General features: G+C 36.5%; 1 protein-coding gene across 1 annotated transcript in view; it reads right to left on the reverse strand.

Annotated features, from left to right (window-relative positions):
- Positions 1 to 27,464, reverse strand: part of NAALADL2 (N-acetylated alpha-linked acidic dipeptidase like 2) — a 630,278-nt gene that overhangs the window by 460,821 nt on the left and 141,993 nt on the right. Inside the window, exons 3-4 of the mRNA XM_041002590.1 lie at positions 24,736 to 25,009; positions 8,798 to 8,917 (exon numbers count right to left, since the gene is read on the reverse strand). Of these exons, the coding sequence (XP_040858524.1) occupies positions 8,798 to 8,917; positions 24,736 to 25,009 (394 nt within the window). The remainder of the gene's footprint in view (positions 1 to 8,797; positions 8,918 to 24,735; positions 25,010 to 27,464) is intronic.

The following is a 27,464-nucleotide window of genomic DNA, read 5'->3' on the forward strand; positions in this document are numbered from 1 at the left end:
ATAAACAAAGCAGCTCTGGAGTTCTTCAATTACAAATGTGGGTGCACTGCACTTTTTAAACGATTTCTGAACATTTGGTAGGAGCTATTTCATTATATTGTCTAGGAAATGAGTACCCCCTCAAACAGGATCAAGATGACATTTTCCTTTGATTTTTCTCCACAAAATTCCATCAACATCTGACCTAAGAAATTTGCCTTTGTATACAAAATCATACCTAAAGCAATCCTACAGTGACACTGAATTAGCCATTTGCTTTTTATTAAATATTTGTATAATGTAGCTTACAAAGATCCAAAAGTTTCCTCAATACGAGAGAAAATGATAATAAGTTCAAGGTTTCAATAGGAAAGGTGTCATTTTCTTTCTTCCTGTATTCTCAACCTCACTGTCACATCACACATAAAATTCCTACATATATACACACACATCTCACAAGTATATTATGTTTAAAAATTGATTTCCTATTCATTATCATTGTTGTCCTGGAAACCACATACTGTTCATACTTTATGATCTAAATACAGCTGGATTCTAATCTATGAAATAAAAATATGAGTTCTACTGGGGTCAGCTTGGTGATTTAGCAAGCTAATCCTCAGCTTGTGTCACAGGCATTCCACATAGGCACCTGCTCCTGCCTCAGCTATCCCACTCTCAGTGCAGCTCCCTGCGTATGGGCTGGGAAAGCAGCAGAGGACAGTTCACGTTTTTGGGTCCCCACACTCAGGTGGAAACCTGAGGAAAGCTCCTGACACCTGGATTCAGATCAGGTCACCTCTGTCCAGTTCAGCAATTTGGGGAGAACCCTCTGTAAAATCTGACTTTAAAAAAAGATACAAATCTTAGAAAAAAAAAATAAGTCCTATTTCCTAACATTATACCACTTAGAGTAATTGCTGTCATCAGTTAGAATAAAGAAAAACAATACTTTTAAATGCAATTGTCTTTGGTAATGAAACAAACTGCCCTCTTGGAGGCGAAATTGGGGACTGGAGTAAATGAGTCTTAAAGTAGAGCTCAACAAACAGCAAACTATGAGAATACTTCAAAAAATGAAGGGTATGAAGGAAGGGTTTTTTTTTTTTAATTAAAGATTTCTCATTGATCTTCCTTAATTTCATTCACAGAATATTGATTGGAAATCACCAATATGGAGACATCTTCATCAATTTTACAATTCGTGTTTTCTAATTATTCTATGGACTAAGGTTTTTTTTTTAATTTTCATTTTTATTTTGTCTTGTTTTGATTGTTGTTTACATAGGTGAAAAGGATTTATGCCCATGTCGGCCACTGATTAAGGTAGGCAGGATGAAGGCATGGAGGAAGGTGGGTGGAAAATATTCTTCCAATTTTATTCTTTTTCTCTCATATCTGAAGGGGTCAGGAAAGGGGAAAGAGGTGTTTCCAGCTGCTGAACTGCATCAGCTCCCAAGGATGGGGGACAGCCACTGAATGTCATCTCAAAGACTCCAATGTGAGGGAAAATGTTCCAAGGGTATTATCTGTGCATCTTTGATAGTTCTAAGATGTTGTTGATTTTCATTGACCCAGGGTTGAGAAGATTCCAAGGAATACTGGCTGACAAAGTCCACCTTACTGCAGCCACACGTCCAGATACTTGCTGCCAAAGCTTCACCAAGAGAGTTGTTCTACCTGTTCTGCTTTCCATCATCTTAACAAGGCAGTCCAAGTGCTCCGCTGGTCTAGATAAGTTGGGTCTTGTGTCTGCTGTGTGCATCTGGGCATGCTGTCCACTGAACAGACATCAGCAACTCAGGAGGCTCAGTCCCACACAGGCACTCCAAGGTTGGGCCACATATTCTGTGATTTTCTCTGTGGCCATAGATTGAGTTTCTCAGTCTAGTTGGTGAATCGCCCAAGAAACCTTGCCTGGGATGACTCCAGAGCTTACTTGTGTGTGCTGCATCTAGGGAGAGGTCAGGTTTAGTCTGACACTCACATCAGTCCACACGCATACTGGGGAATGCAGTTGCGTGACCAGTTCAGCTTCCAGCCCCATCTCTTACACAGACTGATGGGTGCTGTGGTTTGGCCCAATCCAGCCAACCACAAACTTGGCAGAGCAGTAGGAACCACAGCCTAATTGGGGTGATCCCCGTTAACACCAGCTAGGCCTGTCCTCAGTTCTGGTTCCTGAACATGCCAGAATGTGCAGAAGACTAGTCCAGTGTTCCTGCTATGATAAACGCTAAGATAAACGTTCTATAGCTTACTTCAGCCTGACACACACATATGCCAGTGGGTGCTGCCTGATCATATTCATCAGCTGGAGCTTAGCACAAGAGCATCTGCAGTGTCCCCAATAGGCCCACTCCCAGCCCTGAATCTTGTACTTGCCTGACATAACTTGCACCCTGTCCCAGCACTTGCCAGAGGATGCCATGGCAAAGCCAGAGCCGTTTGCCCTTATTCTGGTTCTCGCATGTTCCAGTGGAGGCCACGATGAAGCACAGTTTGGCCCTCTCCAATACCCAGCTCACATGTAGGCTGACTGATGCTATAGTTTTACCCAACTTGATCCATCCCAGTCCCAACTTTCACTCTCACCAGTGGGAGCAGTATCCTAGCAGGGGATTCCATGAAGTTCCTCTAACAGGCTCACCCCTAGCCTTGGTCCTGTGGGTATTTGTGGGTACTGTGGCCCAGTCAGGCATGGCCCACCTTGCCTCAGTATTCATCTTTGGGTGCTACAGCCAGGCTCTTCCTAGCCTGCCCCCAATCACAGTTCCTGCTGGCAGATGTTACAGCCTGACCCAGCCCAGCCAGCCACTAGTCCCAGCCCTCATGCAAACTGACAGAGGCTGCAACCCAACCCACACTGGCCTACACCTCCTCCTGTCTCTTGCACCTGCCAGAGGATGCTGCAGACTGGCCTAGCCTGATCTGCCCACAGGATAGACTGAGTTCTATTTCAAAATTGAACGCATATATCCAATTTATGATTCAATTTAGAAAAATGTCAATTTTTGCTGATGTAAAAATGATATGTACTCAGCAACAACTCTACTTTAACTTTTGAATTATAAACTTTTCCCAAGCTAACAACACACGGCAAATATTCTCTCCTGGTGCAAGTCACTAACAATGAAACGAAACTCCCAGAGTATCCTGCAATCATAAATGAAAACAATTATCCTTTTCAGTGGACTGTGTGGTTAAATTATTACCTAAGCTCTAGGTCAGGTGTGTTTGATACGTATTTATCATTATATAATCCCATTGTAAGTCAAGAAACACCTGTAGGAAAGAACTTCTTTCAAAAATGTAATTTCTCCCTAATGTACAGGTGATAATCTATTTGAAAGTATAAACATATCTGTTTCCTTTCTCCCATCTCTCTCCAGTCTTTACAACAAACACGAGCTTCAACCATTTATAAGGTGGTGAGTTGTGCTCTAGCCAAGAATGCAGTGACATGTGTATATAAAGCTTCGGTCCATAAGACACCTGCCATTCGCAGTTCTTATTTATATGAAGGCATACATTTTATTTAATGATTTTAAAAAGTGCTATCCATGTAGCATTTAATCTTGCCACTTATGATAGCTAAATCTCATTTTAGAGTGGCTGATCTGAGTCCTAGTTTCTTTGCTTTTAATCCAGCCTCCTACTAACTAAAACACTGAGGCATTAAGTAACGGCTAATGTGTCTGGAGCATGCCCACACATTTGGGAGACAGGAATTCAGTTCCTACTGCCCAGCTTCAGTCAGTCCCAGTCTTGGCGGTTGCAGACATATGGAAAATGAAGCAGTGGATGGCCAGTCTCTCCCCCCACAATCTCTGTCATCTTTTCAAACAAAAAGCAAGCACCTGACTCCTGCATGGAGCAACATGCGGTAGAAGATAGACAATGGCCCAGCCTCCACAGAGCAAAGGGAGTTACTGTAGTACTTGGTATCATAGATACCCAGTGATGTTCAGTTATTAGCATTGCATTCGTGTATGCATGTGTGAAAATAAAGCTAAAATGAAGCTCGTATACTTTTACCATATTTTATAAATTTGTTTCCACAGTGGAGTACTATTGACCAACTTAGGTATGGGTAAAGGTCACACAGTCTATTTTATTCTGTCCTAGATTGTCACTGGGTTGATGATGACAGATGCGGGAATATTTTTGCTTTAAAGTTTAATTAGACCACTATTCATAAAATAAATGGCTAAAAATATGAAACTAAAATGGGTATAATCCTTTCCTCTAAGTTCTTAGGAAAGCTATCTCGGGAGACTTTAGTTGACCCTTTTTGCTGCAAAAGATGCCAATGTCAGAGCACATATTTAATATCCATTTGCACTTCACAGCTCCTATTGCACACGGTGGAGATTTTCTCATCAATTCCCTCCAAGAGGCTAAATTAATACATACATAATATTTATGATAAAACTAATGAAATCTTCTTGACCGCTGATGTTTTTTACCCGTATGTGGAGATAATTTAATATCCCAATTATGCTTTTCTTTTGCCCTCACTATCTCAGATGCAGATTCCCTCATTTTTGAAGTATGATTTAGTAACTACTGCATAGTAAAATAGGATTGGCTTTTCTCTTTATGCATTCAGCTGCCTGTTACCAGGCTAAATGTTCATTTGGAATCAGGATTAAAAATCATGATTCACTTGGAAGTAAGGTTTGTGCTCTGCCTTCTTTATCCTACTATATCATCATATTACCTCACTTTATATGAAAAATTTTATTTTCATTGGAAACTCAGACTTACAGAGACAATGAGAGACAGGGAGAAAGCTCTTCCACCTGCTGCCTCACTCCCCAACAGCTGCAATGGCCAGAGCTGAGCTGAACCAACACCAGGATTCAGGAGGCCCTTACAGTCCTCCCACACAGGAGCAGGGGCCCAAGGCTTTGGATCATCTGCCTCCACTGCTTTCTGAGGCCACAAGCAGAGAGCTTGATGAAAACTGAGGCAGCTGGGACAAAGGAGCACCATGGCATGCTGGCCCTTGCGGGTCCTCTTTTCCTCTTCTCTTCCTCCTGTTTTTTTTTTTTTCTTTTAAACTAGTATCAGTATGTTCTTCTAATGTTCTAAGTCTCTGTGATGGTCTATGGGAAACAGAGATGGCTACAACATAATTCAGAAGGGTAAAGAGAACATGCCGTGTTTTCTGTGCTTAGATGACAATGCCAAATTTGTCAAGACTCTCTTTAAGGATCTTCTTTTTTTTTTCTTTCTTTCTTTTTTTTTTAAGACATTCAATACCCAATTTTTTATTGAGATTTTCCACTCTCTCTCTCTCTTATTTGTCCTTTGAACAAAATGTAACATGCTCATATGCATAACACCAATAACAACTGCAAAATGCACTATTGCATTGAAGTAAAAACACACTATGGTCATTCACCAAAGGACTGTTATACACTCCTTTAACATTGATGAGATCATCCAAGTCATGTTTCCCTCTAGTTTGCAAACACTTCTACCTGCATCTCTTCAGGTCTTGTCCTTTCCAGAACAGACTCTGTTCTTGACACAGTGCTACATTTGTATTCCACTGGGACCACAGCACACAGCACAGTTCCAGAACAAAGCACAGACATAGAAACAGAGCCACATTGTGGTTAAGCAGATTCAGTGTTATATGAGAATTGTGAGTGCATCTGCTCTATTGGACATTTTGTTGAATTAAAATTTAAATCTATTTAACACTGTAAGAAAATGATAGGTGAAAAGGACATCGGATTATTGATAACTGTATTTCATTTCAGATAAACCATTAATTTGCTACGTTATAGATATGGTCAGGGTTTCAAATTGCAAACATGCTAAATACAAAGAAATTTGTTTATTTAAAACCCATTAGGTATTGATGAGAGTTTTGAATATTTATTTGGCTTGTGACAGCTATTAGAAAATATTTACAATGTCTTGGAGCTGGTGTTATGACATAGAGGCTCAGGCCACTTCCTGTACCCCAGCACTGCATGTGGCTGCCAGTTCATGTCCTGGATGCTCCATTTCTGATCCAACACCCTGCTAATGGCTTTAGAAGAGCAGCAGAGGATGCCCCAAGTGTGTGAACCCCTGACACCTATGTGGGAGACCTAGGAAGCCTGGCACAGCCCTGTCCAGTGAGGTCATCTGAGGGAGGGGGTGAGCCAATAGGTGAAGAGTTTCAGCCTCTGTAGCTCTTTCTCTCCTTCTCTTTGTGTAACTCCGACTTTCAAATTAACATAATTAAAGAAAATATTTAAAGTGCCTTTTTAACTGAATTTTCAGAGCATTGATTCTGCATATAAAATAAGTATACATTCATGTGGAAGATTTGGAAAAGAAGTAAAACAAACAGATGTAGAAATTAGCCTTAATTCTACCCTTACCATGTCCTGGTTATACAATTGGTCCTTTTCGCATAACATTTTACTTACTGGTAGAGTGAATATTCAAGATTCAGGGATCATATCCAAAGCAATATTTCTCTGTTTTCTATTGTTATTTGAGAACATTCAGTGACAAAAAGAAAATTCAGTGAGGCACATTCAATCTCCAAGACCTAAATGGAAACTTAAGCTATCATATTATTTTCCTGGTTAGTGATAATAAAAATTCACATAATTTGAGTCACGTTTCCTAAATAAGTTATTATAATGTCTCATGTCATGATGGAAATATTACCTTGAATTTAAAATTTTATTATCTTGTCCTTCCACTAGTTCACATCTACTACTGGAGAAGAGATGAATTCTCTTACAGTTCCTTTTCAGTGTACTAACTATAATCTTACCTCCATTTTGTTAGAGCTTAGAAATCAGAGATAGAGCATAGGGGATTTTTCTGATTTCATTTTTTTCTATCTTAAGATAATTTATTCTCTCTGGGGATCAAAGACATTTATAGTTGCTTTGACTTTTGGGGACACATGTTTAGTTATGTTTATTTGTGAACTGAAGACAATAATAATTGTTCCTACCTCAACAATTTGGTTACTGTGAATTAATGTGGCATTGTATCAAAAATGCTTAAAAATGCCTACTTCCTATCATTCACAATATTACTCTTTAACAACAATAATACTCATGCAAAATTCATTCATAAGATAGATTCTCTTTATAATGTAGTTGTTTGACTTGGGAAGATTTTCATGTATCTATGTGTGTGTGTTTTTACATTTTAATTATTGTTTGGTATTCAGCTGTACAAATATGGCCAAACTGTAAATGTTCTGATTGAATCATTTCTAATATCTTATCATTGGCCATCAGAATTTGCCATTGCTGTTTGATTCCCCTTCTTGAAAAAAAATGCAAAAATACACATGGTAACAAGAGTTGCTAGATGCAAGTTTGATTTTTAGAGTAATTTAACACATACTGAAAAGTTATCCAGCAAAAAGTTGTATCATTACATAAAATATATGCAATACTGTCTTGAAATCCTGGCAAGAAATATCCCATCAAACAATGATTTCAATTCAAGGGCATCATCTGTGAATGGTAATAAAGAATAGGCACAGAAGGTTCTTTGGTTTCCAAATAAAATACACTAACAAATTACTGTAAATGTTTTACACCTGAGAATTATTATCAGCGCTCATTTAAAGTTAGTAAAAAGTGAATGTAAAATATCTTCAGGATCAGGGCGTCCAGTGGCATAACTCCACTGATCATTCTTTTCACAAAGAAAAGGAAAGAAGTCAGATTGAGCAGCACTGATTGTCCGCTCTGGTTCATTAAAAGCCACTTAGATGAGCTGTTTAATTATGTAAATAGATCTAGTGGATAAGTGTTAATAAACTCCTATTTAAATAAAATAAATCAAAATTTTACTTCTCCTTAGCATCATTATATTTTAATTAAAGCTCTGAGCTTAGCTAGCAAGTGTGAAGTGATACAGCTGATAAAAAGCAATCACTAAGGGCTGTAAATCAGCTGGATTGTAGCTTAACATAAAGCAAATGGCAGTTAGCTTTGGTAAGAGATTTCACATGTGTCATGGCAAGAGGATATTGCAGTTCTTTCTCATTTTTAGCCTTTTTTACAGTCATCATTATAGAGTTTGCCAATTTTACCACCAATTCTTTGCTTAAGGTATCTGCAGTATTAAGAGATAAGGAAATAATTTTTTTTTACATCTTAAATATGTTACCTTAAAAAGTTAAGTTTCAGGAAACCTTATTTTTAAAAAGATTTATTTATTTATTTATTTATTTATTTATTTATTTATTTATTTATTTTTATTGCAGACAGATCTTCCCTCCAATGATTCACTACCCAAGTGTCTGCAATGGCCAGAGGTGTGTCAATCTGAACCCAGGAGCCAGGAAACTCCTTCTGGGTCTCCCACATGGGTGCAGGGTCCCAAGGCTTTGGACAGTCCTTGACTACTTACTTTCCCAGGCCACAAACAGCAGCTGAATGGGAAGTGTGCATATGGGATCCTGGTGAATGCAAGGCAAGGACTTTAGCCACTAGGCTACCGTGCCGGGCCCCAAAACCCTTCCTCTTCTGCTTCTTTCTGCCCTCCCTGCTATCTGTTTTTCTTTTCTTTTCTTTTCTTTTCTTTTCTTTTCTTTTCTTTTCTTTTCTTTTCTTTTCTATTCTATTCTATTCTATTCTGTTGTCACACACACACACACGCACACACACACATACACAGAAGAAAGAGGGAGGGGGAAGGAGGGGGAGGAAGGGAGGGCAAAAGAGGGAGAGAGAGCAGGAGTGACTTATAGGTTCTATGGTCGCAAAGGCAAAAAACTTGAACTCATCAAAGCAAATTATCTGTCCTTCCACTGAATAATAGCCATTGAACCAACCTTATAAATGAGTGGCAATTTTCCTAGTTTCAGGAGTGCAATCTGATTTGTTGTATTTTTCATTTTCTTAATCCTTTTTAAATCATCTGCAGTTCCATAACTGACATCGATGACTTCAGCCTGAAAGAGGAGCACAGACAAAGAAAAATTAAAATTAGGAGGAGGGAATTACAGACCAACTATCCAACTACTCATTGCAATCTGAGGCTCACAGGAGATATGACTGTCCTTCACCCTATACAAATCAGCATAAATGTTCCATCAGGGCATAAAAAATGTTTTAAGACACTTGAAGAAAATTGTTACCTACTTTTGCTTTGTCCTCATCTCTATTAACAAATTATAAACTGCATGCATTTGTTTACCTGGCTATCCTGTCTAGTTTATTCCACTTTCATGTTTTGAACACAGAAATCCCTCTATAAAACATTGCAAAGTTAATCTCCTAAAAGTTTGACAACCATTATATCATTTCCAACCTTGAAAAAAAGGTCTCTATTGTTCTGAGAATTAAGTGCCAAGTCTTCTCAGGGCATAGCCAGCTGTGCATAGCAACCACATGGGCTAAGATAACGTGTAGGATGCCACCTCTCTACCCATACTACTGGCCTTGGTTTCCAGGACTTTAGAACATGCTCCTTAATTAGCATTTCAATTGTATTTCCATTGCTTTCTCACAATTATATTCTACATCCGTGCTGTTCATTTTTTTAGAAGTCCCTTTTTATTAGTACAAAAATTATATGCCTTTCTGGAGATTATAATAGGACTCCTCTGGTATAGCTATACCTCTTACTGTCTTTGAAAAACTATATCGCACTTATATCAAATACACATTTCCACAAGACATTGTTATTCCTTTTAGAATTGAATTCCTTCATTTCTCTAATTAAAAATAACAACTATATTATTTCCAACAATTATAAGATACACCATTTCAAAGCAGGGCATATATTCACATAGAAATGGCAAACAGAGAAAAATAATGTAGGATTCCAGTTTTCTTCCCTTCACCATTGGAGTAAATGGACTTCATCCAATTTGATCAGTTAAACAAAATTTTTCACGGAAGAGCCAATTAAAGAAAGCGCTCTGTTTCCAGGAGTACTCATGAATGTCTCCAAGAGATCAGGCATTTAATTCTTGGAGAAAACATTTCTAGCATGAAATATTTCTTTAGCCCTCACATTTGTCTCCATGCTCAAAAATTCTAGTAATACATTAACATCAATTATAAATACCATCTAATGATAGAAATTGTACTGTACTGTTTCCCAGTAATAAATACACTCTCTCTACTTTGAAAACTGGAACAATCTGTTTCTGCTTGTGTTAAGGCACTCACTGGACTTATTTCTTCCTGACGTGGTAGTTGCAGTTTTCAGAACGAGGGACTGCGTTGGTGAATCAGCACTTGTTCCCACTCAGGTGTGTGACATACATTGTTGATATACTCGTATTGAATGGAAATGACTGTGGCTCATATTCTGTCTCTAAAAAGTTAAGCTGTACTTTCAACTGAGCTTGCCAAGAAAATCTAATTGTTAAAATCACTTCTCTCAGAATTGTTTCTCATTATTATTCCCTCCATAATAAATCTGATTAAATCAGTGTTTAATATATTTAGAGTTTGTTAATGATATTATCATATAAATGACTGTTGATCCATGATTTAAAAAATCTGATTAAATAAATGAACACATACTGCTCAAGATTGCATTGCAAAATGAAAAAATTCATATTTTTTATTTTAAAATTCCCAAGTAACCAACTAATTATGTGTGACTGAAAGGCAGCATCTCAAAAAAGATTATTACTCATTTTGTAGATTAAAGAACATTTTTATATTTCATAGATGTTAGGAAAAAATCTTATTTGTTTCACGGGATAAGCATGCTGGCATATTTATGTATATATCAGAAAGGCATAGCAGTTGTAAAATAGGAATTCTGCAACAAATATTTACATGATTGGGTAATACCAATAGCTTGAATGAACAATTTCAAAGAGTACTTCAACACATTCTCTATAAATAGCCCATGCTAATCAATGATTTTAGCATGTCAGAGTTATTTGGGTGGGGGAAGGATTGCTGGCAGTGAGATACAGCGGTTAAGATGCTCACCACACTGACAGCATCTGTATGAACAACAGCTTGCGTCCTGATCGTTCCAGCCTGAATCCAGATCCCTATTAACATAACTGGAAAAGCAAGGAAAGATGTCCCAAGTATTAACAACCTAGTCAGGGAAACATAGATGTAAAACGTGGCTCCTGGTTGCCAATGCTGTGGTCATTTGGGATGTGAACCAGCAGGTAGAAGACTTCTCTCGCTCGTTCTCTCTTCCCCTTGCTCTCGCTCTCCTTCACTAATATGTCTTTCCAAAGATAAATAAATCAATCTTCAAAGATGTTTTTCTCAGGAAAAAAAAAAGATGTTTCAACATAAGCACCGTTATGTTAATATATTTGGGTTCTTGCACTTTGAAGTTATAAATTAAAACATCAATAATGATGTGAGGTTTGACAGATGCTAATAAAAATATATTGGTCATCTTCAAAGGATGTCTGCCAAGCAAACATTTCTGAAAGTGTTTTTTGTTTCCTCCAAGCCAATTCAAAATCACCATTGCAGGAAAGCATATTGGATTTTTCTAAGGCGTAAATCAATAAACAACGATATGATAAAATGTCAAGCCATAGCTTTTCACATGCTCTTGTGGGTACAATGAACCTCATTAATTGCATTTATTTTGTCACTTTGGAAAACAGCCCCCTCAGTCAATTGGGGCACTTTGTTTAATTTACGTCTGAATGCCAAGGATTAAGTCACAGTATTCTCAGGTCGACAGGAAATGCACCAGGAACAGGAACACAGGTAGTTGAGCTGCCCACTCTGTGCACAATGTAGTCTTCCAACGAAGATTTTTCATGATAAAAAGGAGAGAGTTTCAGTGATGTAGTAGGACAAGAAATTTAGACCATTCTTGTTTTTTTGTTAAACTTATTTGTCTATGTGTTTATTTAAGTTCTGTAATTTTCAAGAAATAACCATCAGTCGAAAACAGCAATAAATATAAGAGAAATGAGAGATTCTATCTCATTTCAAAACAGAAGTCAGAGAGTTCGGGGGGCATAAAAAACAGATGCTAAGACTGGAGCTGCTTAAAAGTTATACTTAAGTATCATTATCATTTAGCAAGGAAAATATGATTATCAAAAAATTAAAATACAGTAGCAAAGACAAAAAAATAAAAACATTAAAAATGTATTCTTGGGCCTGGTATAGTGGCCTAGCTGCTAAAGATCAATTCCATATGTTGGTTCATTACCCAACTGCTTGCAATTAGTGGAATCAAAATCTGGGAATTGGAAATGTACAATGCAGATTCCCCAGGTGTCTGATGGCAACTCCTGTACTTGAGCCATCACTACTGCTTTCTAGGTTCTGCCTTAAGCTGGAGTCAGGAGCTGGAGTCAGGAGCTGAAGCCAGGAATAAGTCCAGGAACACTGATGTGAGACATGTATAATTTAACAGCTGGACTGAATGACTCTCACCATTTCCTGTTCATGGAAATGCTGAAAGAGAGATCAAGCAGTCTATATAATTATATGACTAGAATGCAATGGTGGAATCTGATTTTTTTTTTTCAGTCATCTTCTAGGATGCCGTGTCAGCAGAAGGAAAAAAAAAAAAAAGAATGTCAGCTACTGCAGAACAAAAATTCCCAAAGGAACACGTGCATTCATGTTAGAATGAATATATCAAATTAACCTTTGCACAAAGGCTTTAGGTAAAATATCAGATTCATTGTCCAACCTAAGAAGTAAAAACCCAGAATATCTGAAAACTGGCATGTAGTAGACTGTGGGTTCCATACAGAACGTATACTAAGGGCTTAAACAATGTGCTGTCACCTTTCTATCTTTGGCATCAAGCACAATTCCTGATATGTGGAAGACATTCAATAAGTGAATGCATGAATATATACAACTGTTTTTTTCACACACAGTAGTACTTAATGCTGCAAGAGAGGGTCATGTATATTTCAAGAAGAGATCATCTTAAAAGGCTGCATTGAAATGTGTTAAAATTAACTACGGATGTCTTAGAAGTCATTACAAAGATATAAGTAATGTGCAAACTAATTATGAACCATTGTTCATTTGTTGATTCAGTACCACTCCCATCAAAACCAATTTTTATAGTGCAGTGTATATACCCAGCATTGTTCCAAGCATTATCTATTTCTTTTTATCCCCCTTACTTCTGACAATAGCTCAAAGAGCTAGAATAACATTGTTCCTATCATACGAAGGAAGAAGTGTAGACAAAGGAATACTAAGTACCCACAATCAGATCTGAATAATACAGCAGTAATATAAACACATATAATTTAACTCTGTAGTCCAGATTCTTAACCATATGCATGTGTCTACATCATTAGCAGTTCAGTACATCTTTGCCAAAGAGAAAGGGATGATGATAGGTAAGACAATAAAAATGAATGGAGGGTTGGAGCCCCTTTTAAGAAATACACAGATGATGAGAAATTGATTTTTAAAAGCTTTGCCATCTAAGCTTGGGATTATGCAATCCAAATCTGTCATTAGTGAAGTGAAGACTCTGAGACATAGTGAATTAGATCATTGGTACCTAATGTGATGGCAGCAAAAATCAAAATTCTTCTATGGCCTTTTATGCCCTGGATGATTGCCCTGCTATTATAATCTCTGAGCTCACATCCTCTTTCAGGGATGAATCCAAGAGAATGAGACCTGTGACACTGCACAGGATCTTAGAAGCTTCCACCCTGCTTAGTTGAATACTGTGCTTTCGATATTTTGAAATTCATATATATTTTTAAAAAGTGGTCTTTGCACTACCCTATATATTCCCACAGATTATGTGGCCAGCACTGCTAACACTCTGCATTCTCGTATCAGGTCACACACCTGCCACTACTCCCTGGAATTTGGGCTTTCAGTGTTCTCTCTTATCATGAATGCATTCGCCTCCTTAAGTTCTGTCTGACTCATTCCTTGGCCAAATTAAAATCTCTCCTCATTTCTCAGCTGCCCAATTATGTATCACATCATATTGTTCATATCCAAGTATGAGCTATTCTGCTTCTCATCCAGACTCCTGCCAGTGTGCCTAGAAAATCAGCAGAAGTTTGCTCAAGCAATTGGGGCTCTGTCACCCATAGGTAAGGACTAGATGCAATTCCTGGTTCTTAGATGCAACTATCCCAGCCTATGTAGTGTGGGAATTTGGAGAACGAATCCAAACACGCGAGTTTTCTTTCTCGCCTTCAATCCTGCTCTGTCACTTTGCACTTCAAATAAATAAATAAATTTTTGAAGACACTGAAAACTTGAGAATCTGGAAAGTCTCTCTCCAATTGTTTTCCACTAACATCATCAGGAGTAAAACTTCTAAAGACAAAACTTGATGGGCTAGATATTTGCTTCCAGATCATGAAAAACGTTTTCCTGCTTAAGACAGGCATAGAGAGCCCACCCTGAAGAGAATCAACAGAATAATAATTATCATCAGAGGCCATCAGAATTGGCATTGTCTATAGTGAGACAGAACAGGTGGAACAATTATTCCAGTAACTAACTCAGAGAAATGTTCACCTGAGAAAAGCCTGAACTCCATTTGAACTGGAGAATATTCCAGTGCCACATTTTTTCTTTCGCCTTGAGTGGAAAAAATGTTTCATTCTTTGGAAATGATGAATGCTTTGCAATGATTCAGATTTGAAACCCATAACCAAATCAGTCACTTTGAATCCGCCTAGTGTTTCTATAAGAGAAATGCAGATTGTACGGAATACCTGAAAAGCTTTGGATGAAAGCAGTAATTTTCTTCTCAAACTCAGAAATGAGAAGCCCAAGCTTTTCTGATAGTGACAGGATACAACATTATCACAAGAACAGTTCATCTAAATTTTTGCTGTATAAATGTAGTACTATATTATACAATCTAGCTTTTGGATGATCTTCAAATTAAAATGCTGACATTTAACAAAATGATTATTCATGCTTATCATTATGATTCCTAAAAAGCATTAGAATGGCATTATATAAAAATAGTTCACAATTCTGAGGTGTTGGGCATTCTTTGGCTCTTCTTTTTTTATGTTCACTCAAGGGCTTTCCATTAAGGACATCATCATGAAAACCACTGTGTATTAAAGTATGAAAACCAACTTGGCTTTCTCCTTCTGCTCTGGTACACATCAATAACCAACCATTATCTCTTAAAAATCCTTCCACAAAAATACTAGCATAGCTCATCAAGCTCGATTAGATAATGGGTAGCATAAAGAGGAGCAGTGTTTAAGATAGTTATTAACTAGTACATCTCAATATTAATCAGTTAAAATGAACTCCCAACCAATCAAAAGGACGCTAGCTAGTAGACTAAATGAGTGAATCACAAATAGAACTCAGCATTAAGCAACAGCACACAGCCTACTTGGATGTCTTTAATTTGAAGATCAAATAAAGGAAGATTTCTTAATCTTATTACTTTTTCTTCACCAATAATATAAATAAGTATTAAATTATGTAATACTATATACAATAAAAATGACATGGTGAGCATGCTTCAACAGCAGAGAAAGAAACGATAAGCCTATTAAAACTACTTTAGCATAAAATAATTATGAGAAAACTGCAAAATGTCTTCAGTTTTATAATTGAACATGTATTTCACAAACATGCAAAGTAAAAGAGAATTAAGTTAAAATGATTGCAATATAGAAATTTAACGAAAGTGAAACACAGTTCTGTAGGATTTCACTTTGATTAAGTCTATATTGTGCAAATTCAAGGTAAAATGTTACATGCTTACAAGATTACACATTAGACTAAGAAAATGTAGATTGCCAAGAAAAAAATGCTCATGTCATCCAGAATTTAATAGACACTCCGGCAAAGATAATTCAGCTTCTCGGTTGCATTATTTGGCCAATATTAAAATGAAAGATTCTGTGAAAATATGTTTCCATTTAGATGTTTATAAAGTCATTTTTAGAAGGCAAAAATAGTCCCATATCTTTAAAAGAAATTATGAAAACACTCTACAGTAGCAGGAGGATTTAAAAAGAAGAAGGTAGAATAAAGGTTATTCAAAGCCAAGATTAAGGGATAAATTCACTTCATTTTTAGGAAAATTCATTTTCTTCATTTACGAAGAAAAATGAGTTAGAAAAGTTCCTTCCTATATTATTTATTTTCTCTTGTTGAGAAAGCTCCCTCCCAAAAGGTAGGCAATCACATTAACAATTCAAAACACTTTCAATGGCCACAATATATAGGGAGATGAAGGCATGTTTTAACAAAGAAGCCGAGAATAATATTGCTAAGATCATATCCAAATGAGAAGCCATGCGCTGAACTGAGAAAGCCCTTTTTGGGCAGTACAGACCCTTGCAAGAATGAAAGATTCTACCCAATGAAAGAGCTGACACATTAGCAAATAAAGCAAGTGTGCCACCATGGTTCAGGAGACATCTGGGAATTCCACAGCCTACACTGCAGAGCCTGGCCCATCTCACTTCCTGTTTCCTAATCGCTTTTCCTGCTGCTACACTCTGGAAGGCAGCAATTGATGCATGGAGTGCCTAGATCCCCACCGTTATGTGGGAAAATGAAACTGAACTCTAGACACCCACTTTTAACCTGACTCAGTCATGGCCATTGAAGCTAATGTGGGTTCAAACTGGTAAATGGAAACTCTTCCGTGGAGTGTCTCTCTGTTTACATCTTGCTGCTTTTCAAAAAAAAAGAGAGAGAGAGAGAAATAAATATTCAAGTAAAATGTGGCTAATAGATTTGAAATTCGAAATTACTAACGTTCTTAAAGCAATGGGCTTAGGATAAGAACAACTGTTACCTGGTAAATCTAAGCAACAGAAGAGAGAGATAACAGTGTAGTGTGTTATTTGCTGATTCGTATATATATATATATATATATATATATTTGCTTTGGGGGTTTTTACAAAAAGTAGAGTTAAAATTGATTATAGGTTAAGATATTTGGGCCAGTGCTTAACACATTGGTTAAGTCTCTTGACCCATATCAGATGACAGGTTTGCCTTAGAGAATTGAGCTGAGCTTGTGTCGGCCTTGGTCAATTAGGGAGTCGGTAAGGGCAAATGAGAGCAAGAGATTTGATTATCAATTTTCCTCCCAATCTTCATCCTGCTAATGCAAATCCTCTAGGCACCAGGTGATACAAGGAATTGGGTACCTCTCATACTTGTGAGAGACCTGGATTCATTACCTGGCTCCTGGCTTTCGAAAGGCATTATTAGCTATTAGAGACTTTCAGATAGCATACAGTCAATTTAAATTGTCTCTTCCTATTGTTCTCTCCCTCTTTTTCTCTATTTCTCAAATAATAGATATTTCAATTTTAAAAAGAATATTTATAAATTCAAAAGAATTTATAATCCCTTTTGATTAAGAAACAACAAATGTGATTTAGTTTGGAAAAACTAGATCAAGATTATTCTTTTTTTTAAAAGATTTATTTATTTTTATTGGAAAGGCTGATATACAGAGAGGAGGAGAGACAGAGAGGAAGATGTTCTGTCGGATGGTTCACTTCCCAAGCGGCTCAACAGCTGGAGCTGAGCCAATCTGAAGTCAGGAGCCAGGAGTTCCTCCCATGTGGATGCAGGGTCCCAATGCTTTGGGCCATCCTCACTGCTTTCCCAGGTCACAAACAGGGAGCTGGATGGTAAGCAGGGCCGCCAGGATTAGAACCAGTGCCTATATAGGATCCTGGTGCGTGCAAGGCAAGGACTTTACCCACTACACTATTGTGCTGGGCCCTAGACTATTCTTAATATGAAAATGAACAAGGTAATATAAGCGCTTACTTCTGTTTCATTTATATTCCCATGCGCTCAAGCTATACTTGATAATGAGTTTAAATACTCATCCACCATATCAGGCGAATTAGTGATATTGAGAACGCAAGCTTTACCGGTCCATTTAAGAACTGGGGGCTCTGAAACAAACATGCTAACTCATTTCAAGACAATTGTTGACATTTTAGTGGGATGAGCAGAAGGCCTGAAGAGGACTCTGTCTTCTCCTCCAGCTCCACAGAAGTGCTGGAGCTATGCTCAGATGGACAACCTGGTCTTATAGCTCTTGACAAGTACTGGGAAGTTCTATGCTAGCAAATGGAAAAAAAATCACCTAATGATTAAAATTTACTAACGTCCATGACTTAACGATGCTCATTTAAGTCCATTTCAAATTAGGAAACGATTAGCGATCAGAATTATGAAAGATACGTAGATACAGCTTCTCGTGAATAACAACGAGCTGGTTTATGCTGTCTCTAACACGCCACTGAGACTCTTGCATATGGTATTCTATACCAGTAGTCCAATATTCTATGTCAGATTTTTCCAGAGGGTCAAAAACAGATAACAAGTTTGCCTTAGAAAAAAATTAGGAAAAGTCTGTCAAGGCAGATGAGAAGCAACAGGTGGGTCATAGCAAGAGTGAGACTGAGGGCAAGAAGAGGTTCACAGAAATCTCTCTTTCTCTCTCTCTCTCTCTGATGAGAAATATTAATCCAAACAGAACTGCTGATGACATGATTAAAGGAAAAATAAAATCAGCACTCAACCATGTATGTCCCCTATTCTAGGCAATTTACTAATAAATCTATAAATTTATTCCACCCTATCCTCAGAATATTTTTAGTTGTTACAAATTCCTGGCCTACTTGTAGATCAGCAAACTGAAAGAATACTTAAATAACTGGTTGGTGTTTGTACCAGCACTGTCACGTAGTTCTATCATTGCTTACCTAAGTTCACTTCCCCCGATTGTATCTCCAGCTGCCTGCATACTGATCGCCCTTCCCTTAGGATCAGCATACACAGCCATGCCGTAGGTATGTCCCAAATATTTCTTATTATATTATTGAGACTCAGCTGACTAAATTCTGTATTAGCAAGTTAACCTTTCAGTATCAGACTAAAATATAGGGAATACGTTTTTTGCTGTTTTTTTTTTTTTTTTAAAATAATTGAGCCCTTTAACTGAAAAAAAAAAAAACCTGAACGGATTAAGGGTAGGATATTGAAAGAATTATAAGGTCATTTGACAAAATTCTACCTGGAAGCAATAAAAATAATAAGAAAATTTTCTTCATCTAAAAATCATTTACATTACTATGTTAAAATCATGTAGAAACTTGCAGACCCCCTTGTGTACAGATCTATAGGCTAATTTCATAACATCTATGAAATGAGGTAAATCTAATTTGTAAACACCATATTGAAATACTGGCTTTTAATAGAAATCATAGTATAAACTGAATATGCCAAAAGTTATATTTTCACATGACTTTGTAAGCAGTGTGCTTTGAGCCAAATCAGGAGTAACATAAAAGCATGAGAATTTTCTGTAAATAATTCTTATGAAAACTAAGAATTCAGAAAGTATAGTCATATTAGAACAGAGAAAATAATCACACACTATTCAAAAACTGTCCTATCAAATGTCATAATTTGTTCTAAAAAATTGAGAGGAAGTATTTCATTGCATTTTAGCCACTTAGTTGAATTCAGCTATCTTTACTTAAAATTTCTATTTTTTTTTTCAAAAATAAGCTTTTGTTCGCTTTCTGGGTAGAAGATGCCAATTCTGTATCAAATATTTAACAATGGAAAAAATGGCATGTCAGAATATTACTTTATTTGTAAAATTTATACCTAAAATTGAGATACAGGAAGTTAAAAAGCCTTAAATATGTATAATCTGTACTTATTGTCTCTCAAATAAGAAAATGTGAATTATGGAATTTTTTCATTAACTCAAGTTGGTTTGAACCAAGTTCATGAAACCAGAAACAGAAGGTCATGTAGCAGCGAGGACCTTTATTGCTGATTCTAAGAGCCATCCTTAATAGTTATATTCAGCTGTGTTCACAATTATTTGATTTACAATCATGCATTGTTGCTAAAAAATGGACTCTTCAACAGAGAAAAAAAGAGATGAACTAACGCACAGTCATTTTTATGTAAAACTATACCAAACTCGCATTTCTAAGTTGGTAACATGGCAGCATCATCTTTATACCTAGGAAAAAGTTTAAATAATACAATTCCATTCTACGGCCCTGAGCTTGGTAGTATTTTTATCTATAACAGGAATCACTCAGAACAAATGTATGACATTTTGCCTTTTGCTGTAACACTGATAAGTTAGATTTTGTTTGAAAATATATTAAAATAAAAGAGGAAGAAAGTATTATCCTAATTACTAAAAAGTAGTCATGTGAGTTTCTTGGCAAACCTATTCAGAGCTTTTTTTTTCTTTTTAAGACTTTCTGGCAAACTACTTCATCCAGTGCTCAGATTCCATGTGCTGAACCATGTGTTAGCAGAGACTCCACACGACCAGCAAGTACTCTTCAGCAGCACTTCGGCCTGATTTATCACTATGACTTTAAAGACAAAGAATTCCATTTCTAATTTCTTTGCTCAATTTTACATAAAACAATATGATCTGGTTATTTCTATTTTATTATTTATTTATCCTTCAAAGTCATTTTCCTCTGTAGGGATCAGTAGTTGTCAAGAAGACTCTATTCAGATATTATAACAGTTATGATAAAAACTTATACTTCCAAATATTGATATACATTTGGTTGTTAGATTTTATAAATTTCCCCTACTTAAATGCATCTGCTTTCTAATGAATATAAAAGACAGCTAACACTTATTGTGTATCGTGTTAGTATTAGAAACTTGATTTATTACCGAAAGTAAGTACTTAAGTGAAATATTGCTATTTCGATTTTATAGATGAGTGCATTGAGTCCTACAGGACTGCTGTGGCCAACCCACATGTGGGCAGTTAATAAGGGAAGACCTTGAGCTCTGATTTCTGCAGAACAGGATGGGGTCAATATTTTAACAAAATTATATTTTCTATGAAATGCATAAGCTGCTAAAATGATACTCTCCATATTATTTCATTATCTGGCCTGTCTTTCAAAAGCAAAATTATGTTTACCGATCAAATAATCAAGTATCCATAAAATGTGTGTAGGAATAATAACAAAATCACTTCTCGAAATGAACACAGGAAAACAAATCTGACAACTGCCTATTAAATATTAAGTGTGTATCTGACTTTTCTGCATCTGCATGGGTCACACAGAACAAAGCAAATAAACATCCAAGAACTACATTGAAACATATGTTCTTTTTCTATAATTGACCAGTGTCAGCAATTACTTCAAATGTCTTTAACCTTATGATATTATAGTTGATATGTACCTTTACATAAACCTATGAAACACTGTTTATTCCCTGAAGCTAATCTTACTCATACTAAATTATTTATGTATCCATTTCAATATGCATTTTGCATCTGACAGGACAACTTCCTTAGGACCCTTATACTGACCCACCTGTCATTATGATGGGGTAAACAATGTCACCTTTCCCGTGCAGGATGAATTACAAAGAAGTTGCAAAGTACACCATCCATCATGCTGGCATTAAGTGGGTTTTGGAAGTAGATCTCAGATAGCACAAATGCTGTGCAGACTGTTACCAGAAAGCGCAAATTGGAAGCTTATACAAAATAGCCATATGATGAATGGACATGACAGCTTTTCAAAGAAAAGGGGCACTCCTCTTCTGCGAATAACCTTGTCAAAAGGAAAAGTTGTGTGGGGAGTTTTGCTGATAGACTGGAATAATTTACGGACTTGTTAATGTTGCTGCCTGAGAGAAATGCATGCAAACACAAGGTACTCAGATAAAAAAGGAGGCACGTCAGAATCATCGGCCGAGATCACACACGACTGATTCAAGTCAGGCTCTGCATCGACAGACAGAAGAAACATCATAGTGCCTTATTAATTAGGCCATGTGAGTTTCCATAACATATCAATCTGCAACATGTACGGAAATTACATGCACATATTCTGTGTGCATATAAGTAATTTAGAATCACTTTGCTATTAAAACCGGAAATACTGTTTGTGTTTAAAAAAATTAGCATTGTATACCTTATGTTTCCTCAATAGATGCTTTAAATTAGCACGTATTTAGAGTGACTCATTTGCATTACCATTATGATTTTAAAAGTCATGATCAGTCCCTTAATCTAAATTTTATGATCACTTCTCAAAGCACACAAAGGGGTTTTGTGTTTATGGGCCCTACTACTAGTTTGAAAGACTACGATGGAATCTTTTTCTGCCAATCTCTCTCTGTCACTCTGCTGTTCAAATAAGTGAATAAATATTTCTTGAAAGTTTTTTATAGAATTTTTCTTAATTAAAAAGTGGCAGTTTGGGGCTGGCATGATGGCGCTTAGGTAATCCTCCACAGGCAAGTATCAGGATCCCATAAGGGTGCTGGTTCATGTCCATGCTGCTCCACTTCTGAACTAGCTCCCTGATTATGGCCTAGATACAACAGAGGATGGTCCAAAACTCAGCACCCAGAATCGACATTGAAAACTCCGAAGAAGCTCCTGGCTCTTGGCTTTGGATCACATCAACTATGGCCATTGTGACTCTGGGGTGAATCCACCAATGGAGGATATTTCTCTGTCTCTTTCTTTTTGCAAATGGCGTTTTAATGAAAAAGTAAATAAATCATTTACAGGTAGTTTTGAGCCCAGCATGGATAGCCTAGCAGCTCAAGTTCTCTCCTTGCACACACAGGGATCCCATATGGGCGCTGGTTCTAATCCTATCACCCTGCTTCCCATCCACCTCCCTGCTTGCAGCTGGGAAAGCAGCTGAGGACAACCCAAAGCCTTGGGACCCTGCACCCGTATGGGAGACCCAGAAGAGATTCTGGCTCCTGGTTTCAGATCAGCTCAGCTCCGGCTATTGCGGCCACTTGGGGAGTGGACCAGCAAACAGAAGATCTTCCTCTCTGTCTCTCCTCATCTCTGCATATCTGACATTCCAATAAAAATAAATCAGTTTTTTTTAAGTGGCTGTTTGTTTTAAGTCATTTACACATGATGAGAGGTGTCCAGCAGATCTTATAACTTTATGGACAACTGAATAATCATGTGAATCTGCAGCTGACCTTTTTAACTATGAAATGACAGGAAATGTGTAACATTCATAAATGATAAATATATAGGAAAATCTCTGAGCTATAGTTACATGAGTACATAAAGCAACATCACACCGTTCCAGTAACAAGATTAAGAAAACTAAATAATTTTGCAAAAAGCATAATGAGCCTTTTTTTTTTGGTGGCGAACATATAAAACCACTGTTTGATAGCCCAAGTTTGTCATTTGCAAATTAACTGTGCATCATAATGCCAGTCTTAGAGACTGGTGTGAAATGACTTAGCACTGAAAGATAAAACATAAGAGAATGACCAGCCTAGACTTGCTTTATCATAAGCATCGTGACCTTCAAAGAAATTGTTGGGTAAATTCATCCAGAATGACAAAATACAAGGACTGTGGTTTTAGATACAGACACATATATTACAATGTGAATGTCAAACAAATTGCCCAACATTCTGAATCAAGGAGAGATCACTGCCTGTTGTTTCTGTGAATACTCAGATACTGACCTATTTTGATACTGCCTACCAAGAATATGAATATGTAATTCAAATATGTAACTCAAATAAATACGTTTATGTAATTCAAATCCAATTCCATGGCTTCTAAGCTGGAACCACCACATCTAACATTGTAGTATATTTTAATTAATGGTAAAATTTGTCTCAAGACTGTGCTGATTATAGGGAGGGCTTTTGCTAAAGTTCGTATACACTACACAATGCAGCCAGTTAAGTTGATTTTTCATCCTCTGCCTCCTTAAATGAATATATATTGCAATATGTATGTTGTAATATATATAATATAAGCAAGCATTCATACTATTTTTAGAATTTCTGTAAAAATAACTTAAAATCCCATTTATAATCACAGTTTGAGTTAAAGTCTTAAAAATGTGCACCATGATAGAAGTCAGATATATAGCTTTATTTTATTTGTATTTAATAATGCAATTTAGTTATGTAAAAAGTATATTACCACTATACTTCTACATGGAGATAGAAAGCTTGTCTATCTGAGGAAAAAGACAATGTTATTCCTAATTTATACACCATCTTCACTATTTGATCTGCCAGGATTTATTTACTTAACAGTTTCAAATTGATATTTATATTTCAGCATATACATATATATTAAAATTCATACATTTATCATTTAATTCTTATAATAACCTTACAAATTGGAGCTATTATATCACCAAACAGAACTAAGGAATTGCAATTTAAAACTGTACATATGACTCTAGAATGCTTGCACTTAGCAAGACATCAAAAAACAAAACAAAACAAAAAACAAAGTTAAAGTGACAAACAACAAGCAAAGTACCCTCATCAAAAAACTGTTAAACTAGAAACAGTGAACAAATAATCCTATCTATCGGAGAGTTCAGTATCCGTCTCATACATTTCCTATCATGAGAGGGGAATGTGACACATTTCACATCCTAAATATATAAATAATTCTGTGTGTGCATTAGTAATCACAAAACACAGTTCCCTCCATTTATCCTTTCTCTCCACTCCATATATTAAAATGTGCTTCTTCAAAACCATAGGATGAAATAGACTGGCACTGGTGAGCAAAACGTGAATGACTCAGTCACACATTCAACACCTGAGAATTAAATTCTCCTAACATGTTTTCACTTTCAAAATATTACAAGAAAAGGGTCAGGCAATCCAAATCTCCTTCCCTTTCTTGGCACCTCCACACTGAGAACATTTAATGGTTACTTTTGTATGCTGCATCTTGCCAGTTAGTTCCATTTAGATGAAAGCTGTTGTTTTCTAATTCTAGTTCACTGTAAATGACAGAGACAAATGGCCATATTACCTCGAGAGTTCCTTTGGCAGAGTAAGCTGCGTACGAGGAGAGCAGGTCTTGGCTGCTATCTTTTCTGGCATCCTCGTTGCAAGGCTGGCCACTAGGATGAAAGCATTGGCCGCTGCTGCTCAGAGTCACAGTGCTGGGAGAAGGGCCTGGTAGATTAAGCAGCACAGAATAATTTACTAACTGTACATCTTCCAGGCCCAAAGAAATCCAGTGGGCTTTCACCTTCTTGGAAACATCCATGTCATCTTCACTTTTATGTAGTTGTATCAAATTTCTGAAAGAAATTTAAAAGACACCCTTAAAGACAGGGAAAATATTGTGCGAAGAAAGGACTGTTTAATTCAGAAGCAACTATGCATCAAGGCTGTGGATTACTGTAGAAGAATCCTACAGTGTCCCACTAAGAGGAATTGAGTTTGGTTTCTGTGATATGTTTGGACAGCAATTATAGTATATCTAAACAGAATGAAGTAATTTCTTAAATCAAGGACTAATAAAGCAGCATGAGATTGTGAAGAAGATTAATTAATGTCAACTAGGTTTTTTTCATGAGTCCTGATCCTTTCAGCATCATCAACATAGAATCCATTTAAAACCTCAGTGTCACACTGGTTAAGATAGTTCCGTGTTGCCATTAGTAAGATTCCACAAACAGCTGCGTGATCAATGATATTTGATATTTAAAATGATTCAGACAACACTATAAATAAAATCCACATGTTAAATTACATGATACCATGAGCACAATGAGCAAAGTCAGTGTATTAAAGTAAAACAAAAGCACAACTTGGATAAATCACTGTGAAGTGAATGTTTAATTTATGCTGTATGCAGTTTATACTCTTATCTAACAGCATTGTTGCACAATCTGCTTTTGCCCAGAACATCTGAGACGAACCAGCACTGTGATGTATGGATTAAGATTCTCCCTGCAATGTAGATGTCCCATAACTAGACTGTTGATTCTAATCCCAATTCCATTTCCCATTTTCCTTCCTTCCCTTTCTTCCTCCCTCTCTCACTCCCATCCTTTCTTCCTTTCTTTCTCTTTCTTTTTCAATATTAGTTTGTTTTTATTAGAAAGATCAGATTTACAGAGAGAAGAACAGATAGATTTTCCATCCACTGGTTCACTTCTCAAATGGCCATATCGGCTGGAACTGAGCTGATTCTAAGCCATGACCCTGGATCCTCTTCCAGGTTTTTTACGCAAGTGCAGGGTCCAAGGTTTTGCATCATTTTCTACTGCTTAACCAGGGTATAAAAAGGGAGCTTAATGGGAGGTAAAGCATCCAGGACATGGACCGGCATCTACAGGGGATCCCAACACTGTCAAAGTTAGATTTAGACTTTGAGCCATCATGCCAGTGCCTCCAGCTTCTAATAATATGCTTGTATCTTATATTTTAGCTGCTACATTACTCCTTTTCATTAAGTATTGATTTTTTAGAGATTTCTCTAGATTTCTTCTTTACCACTTTTCCTGAGATAAACATCTTAAGGTTGCATCTAATTTTTCATTATACACAATGTTGCCATTTAAAATTTTCATTTGGGGGACATGGCGCAATGGCTCAAATTTTAATCCTCCCCTTGCAAGGATCCCATATGGGCACAGGTGCATGTTTCGGCTACTGCAATTTCCATTCATTTTACTCCTTTATTGATCACCTTTAGTCTTGTATGTTATTTTACACTTTGCCAATACAATGAGTGTGAATTTCCATTTCATTTCATTTTTGATTCAAAAAATACAATTGCTGGATCACAGGATATGCTGAATATTATTTCCAAAACCTTGTATATTTCCAGGATTATTTATGAGGTCTCACAGCCAATGTATTTAATTTTTGCATTTCAATGAGTGTAAAATTGCAGCATACTGTAGCTTTAATTTGCATTTCCGTGATTACTGACAAGGAGTTTCTCATGTATTATTTAATGATCCGTGCTTCATTTTTGTACGTCGCCATGTTTTTCCTTGGCCCACATTCGTAGACATTTTTGCTGTATGCTGGATAATCCTCTTAAGGTCATATGCATGAGAGATTTTCCTTAAGATTTTTACATCTCTTTTCATTTTCAATGTGCTAACTTATGATGATTAGACAGCAGTAAATTAATGGTAAATAACTATTAAGATATGAGTTCATAAATTATTGGATTTTTTTTCCAGAAAACTTCAGAGACCTGCTTTCCACATTTCAATATCTATTTGGGGGGTGACAAAAAGCGTGACAATGTTGAGATGCATGAATACAACTTCACTTTTGCATGCAGGAATTACAACCCTAGAGCCTCTTATCAAACACTCTCCATTAAAATGCAATGATAAGTCTGTCATCTACAAGTTTCCAAATGTGTCTGGATCTGTTTGAGTATTTATGATCTTTCTTTATAATGATTTGCTATTCTCATTAGTATTCCTCACACATCATGATATGCAATGTGAATATTAAGAATAACTATTTTTACTTTTTTATATATATGTTGCAATGACTTTATTTCTATGCCATCTTTGGAATTATACAGATTAAATTTCAATTTGAGATGAAAGATCATTTTTTAAGCACTCCATAAGAATTTTACATTTACAAAATAGAAATTGTGAGGTGATAATACAAAGGGTTTGTCACTCTACATCCTATAATATCTATATCAATTTAATATTCCACATGAATCTTTTTGTCATAATTTGTAAAACACACATCCATCCTGTCGCGACTGTT

The sequence above is a fragment of the Ochotona curzoniae genome, unplaced genomic scaffold, assembly GCF_017591425.1.
Source record: "Ochotona curzoniae isolate NIBS_2020 unplaced genomic scaffold, NIBS_Ocur_1.0 scaffold_2587, whole genome shotgun sequence".
Taxonomy (NCBI): Eukaryota; Metazoa; Chordata; class Mammalia; order Lagomorpha; family Ochotonidae; genus Ochotona; species Ochotona curzoniae.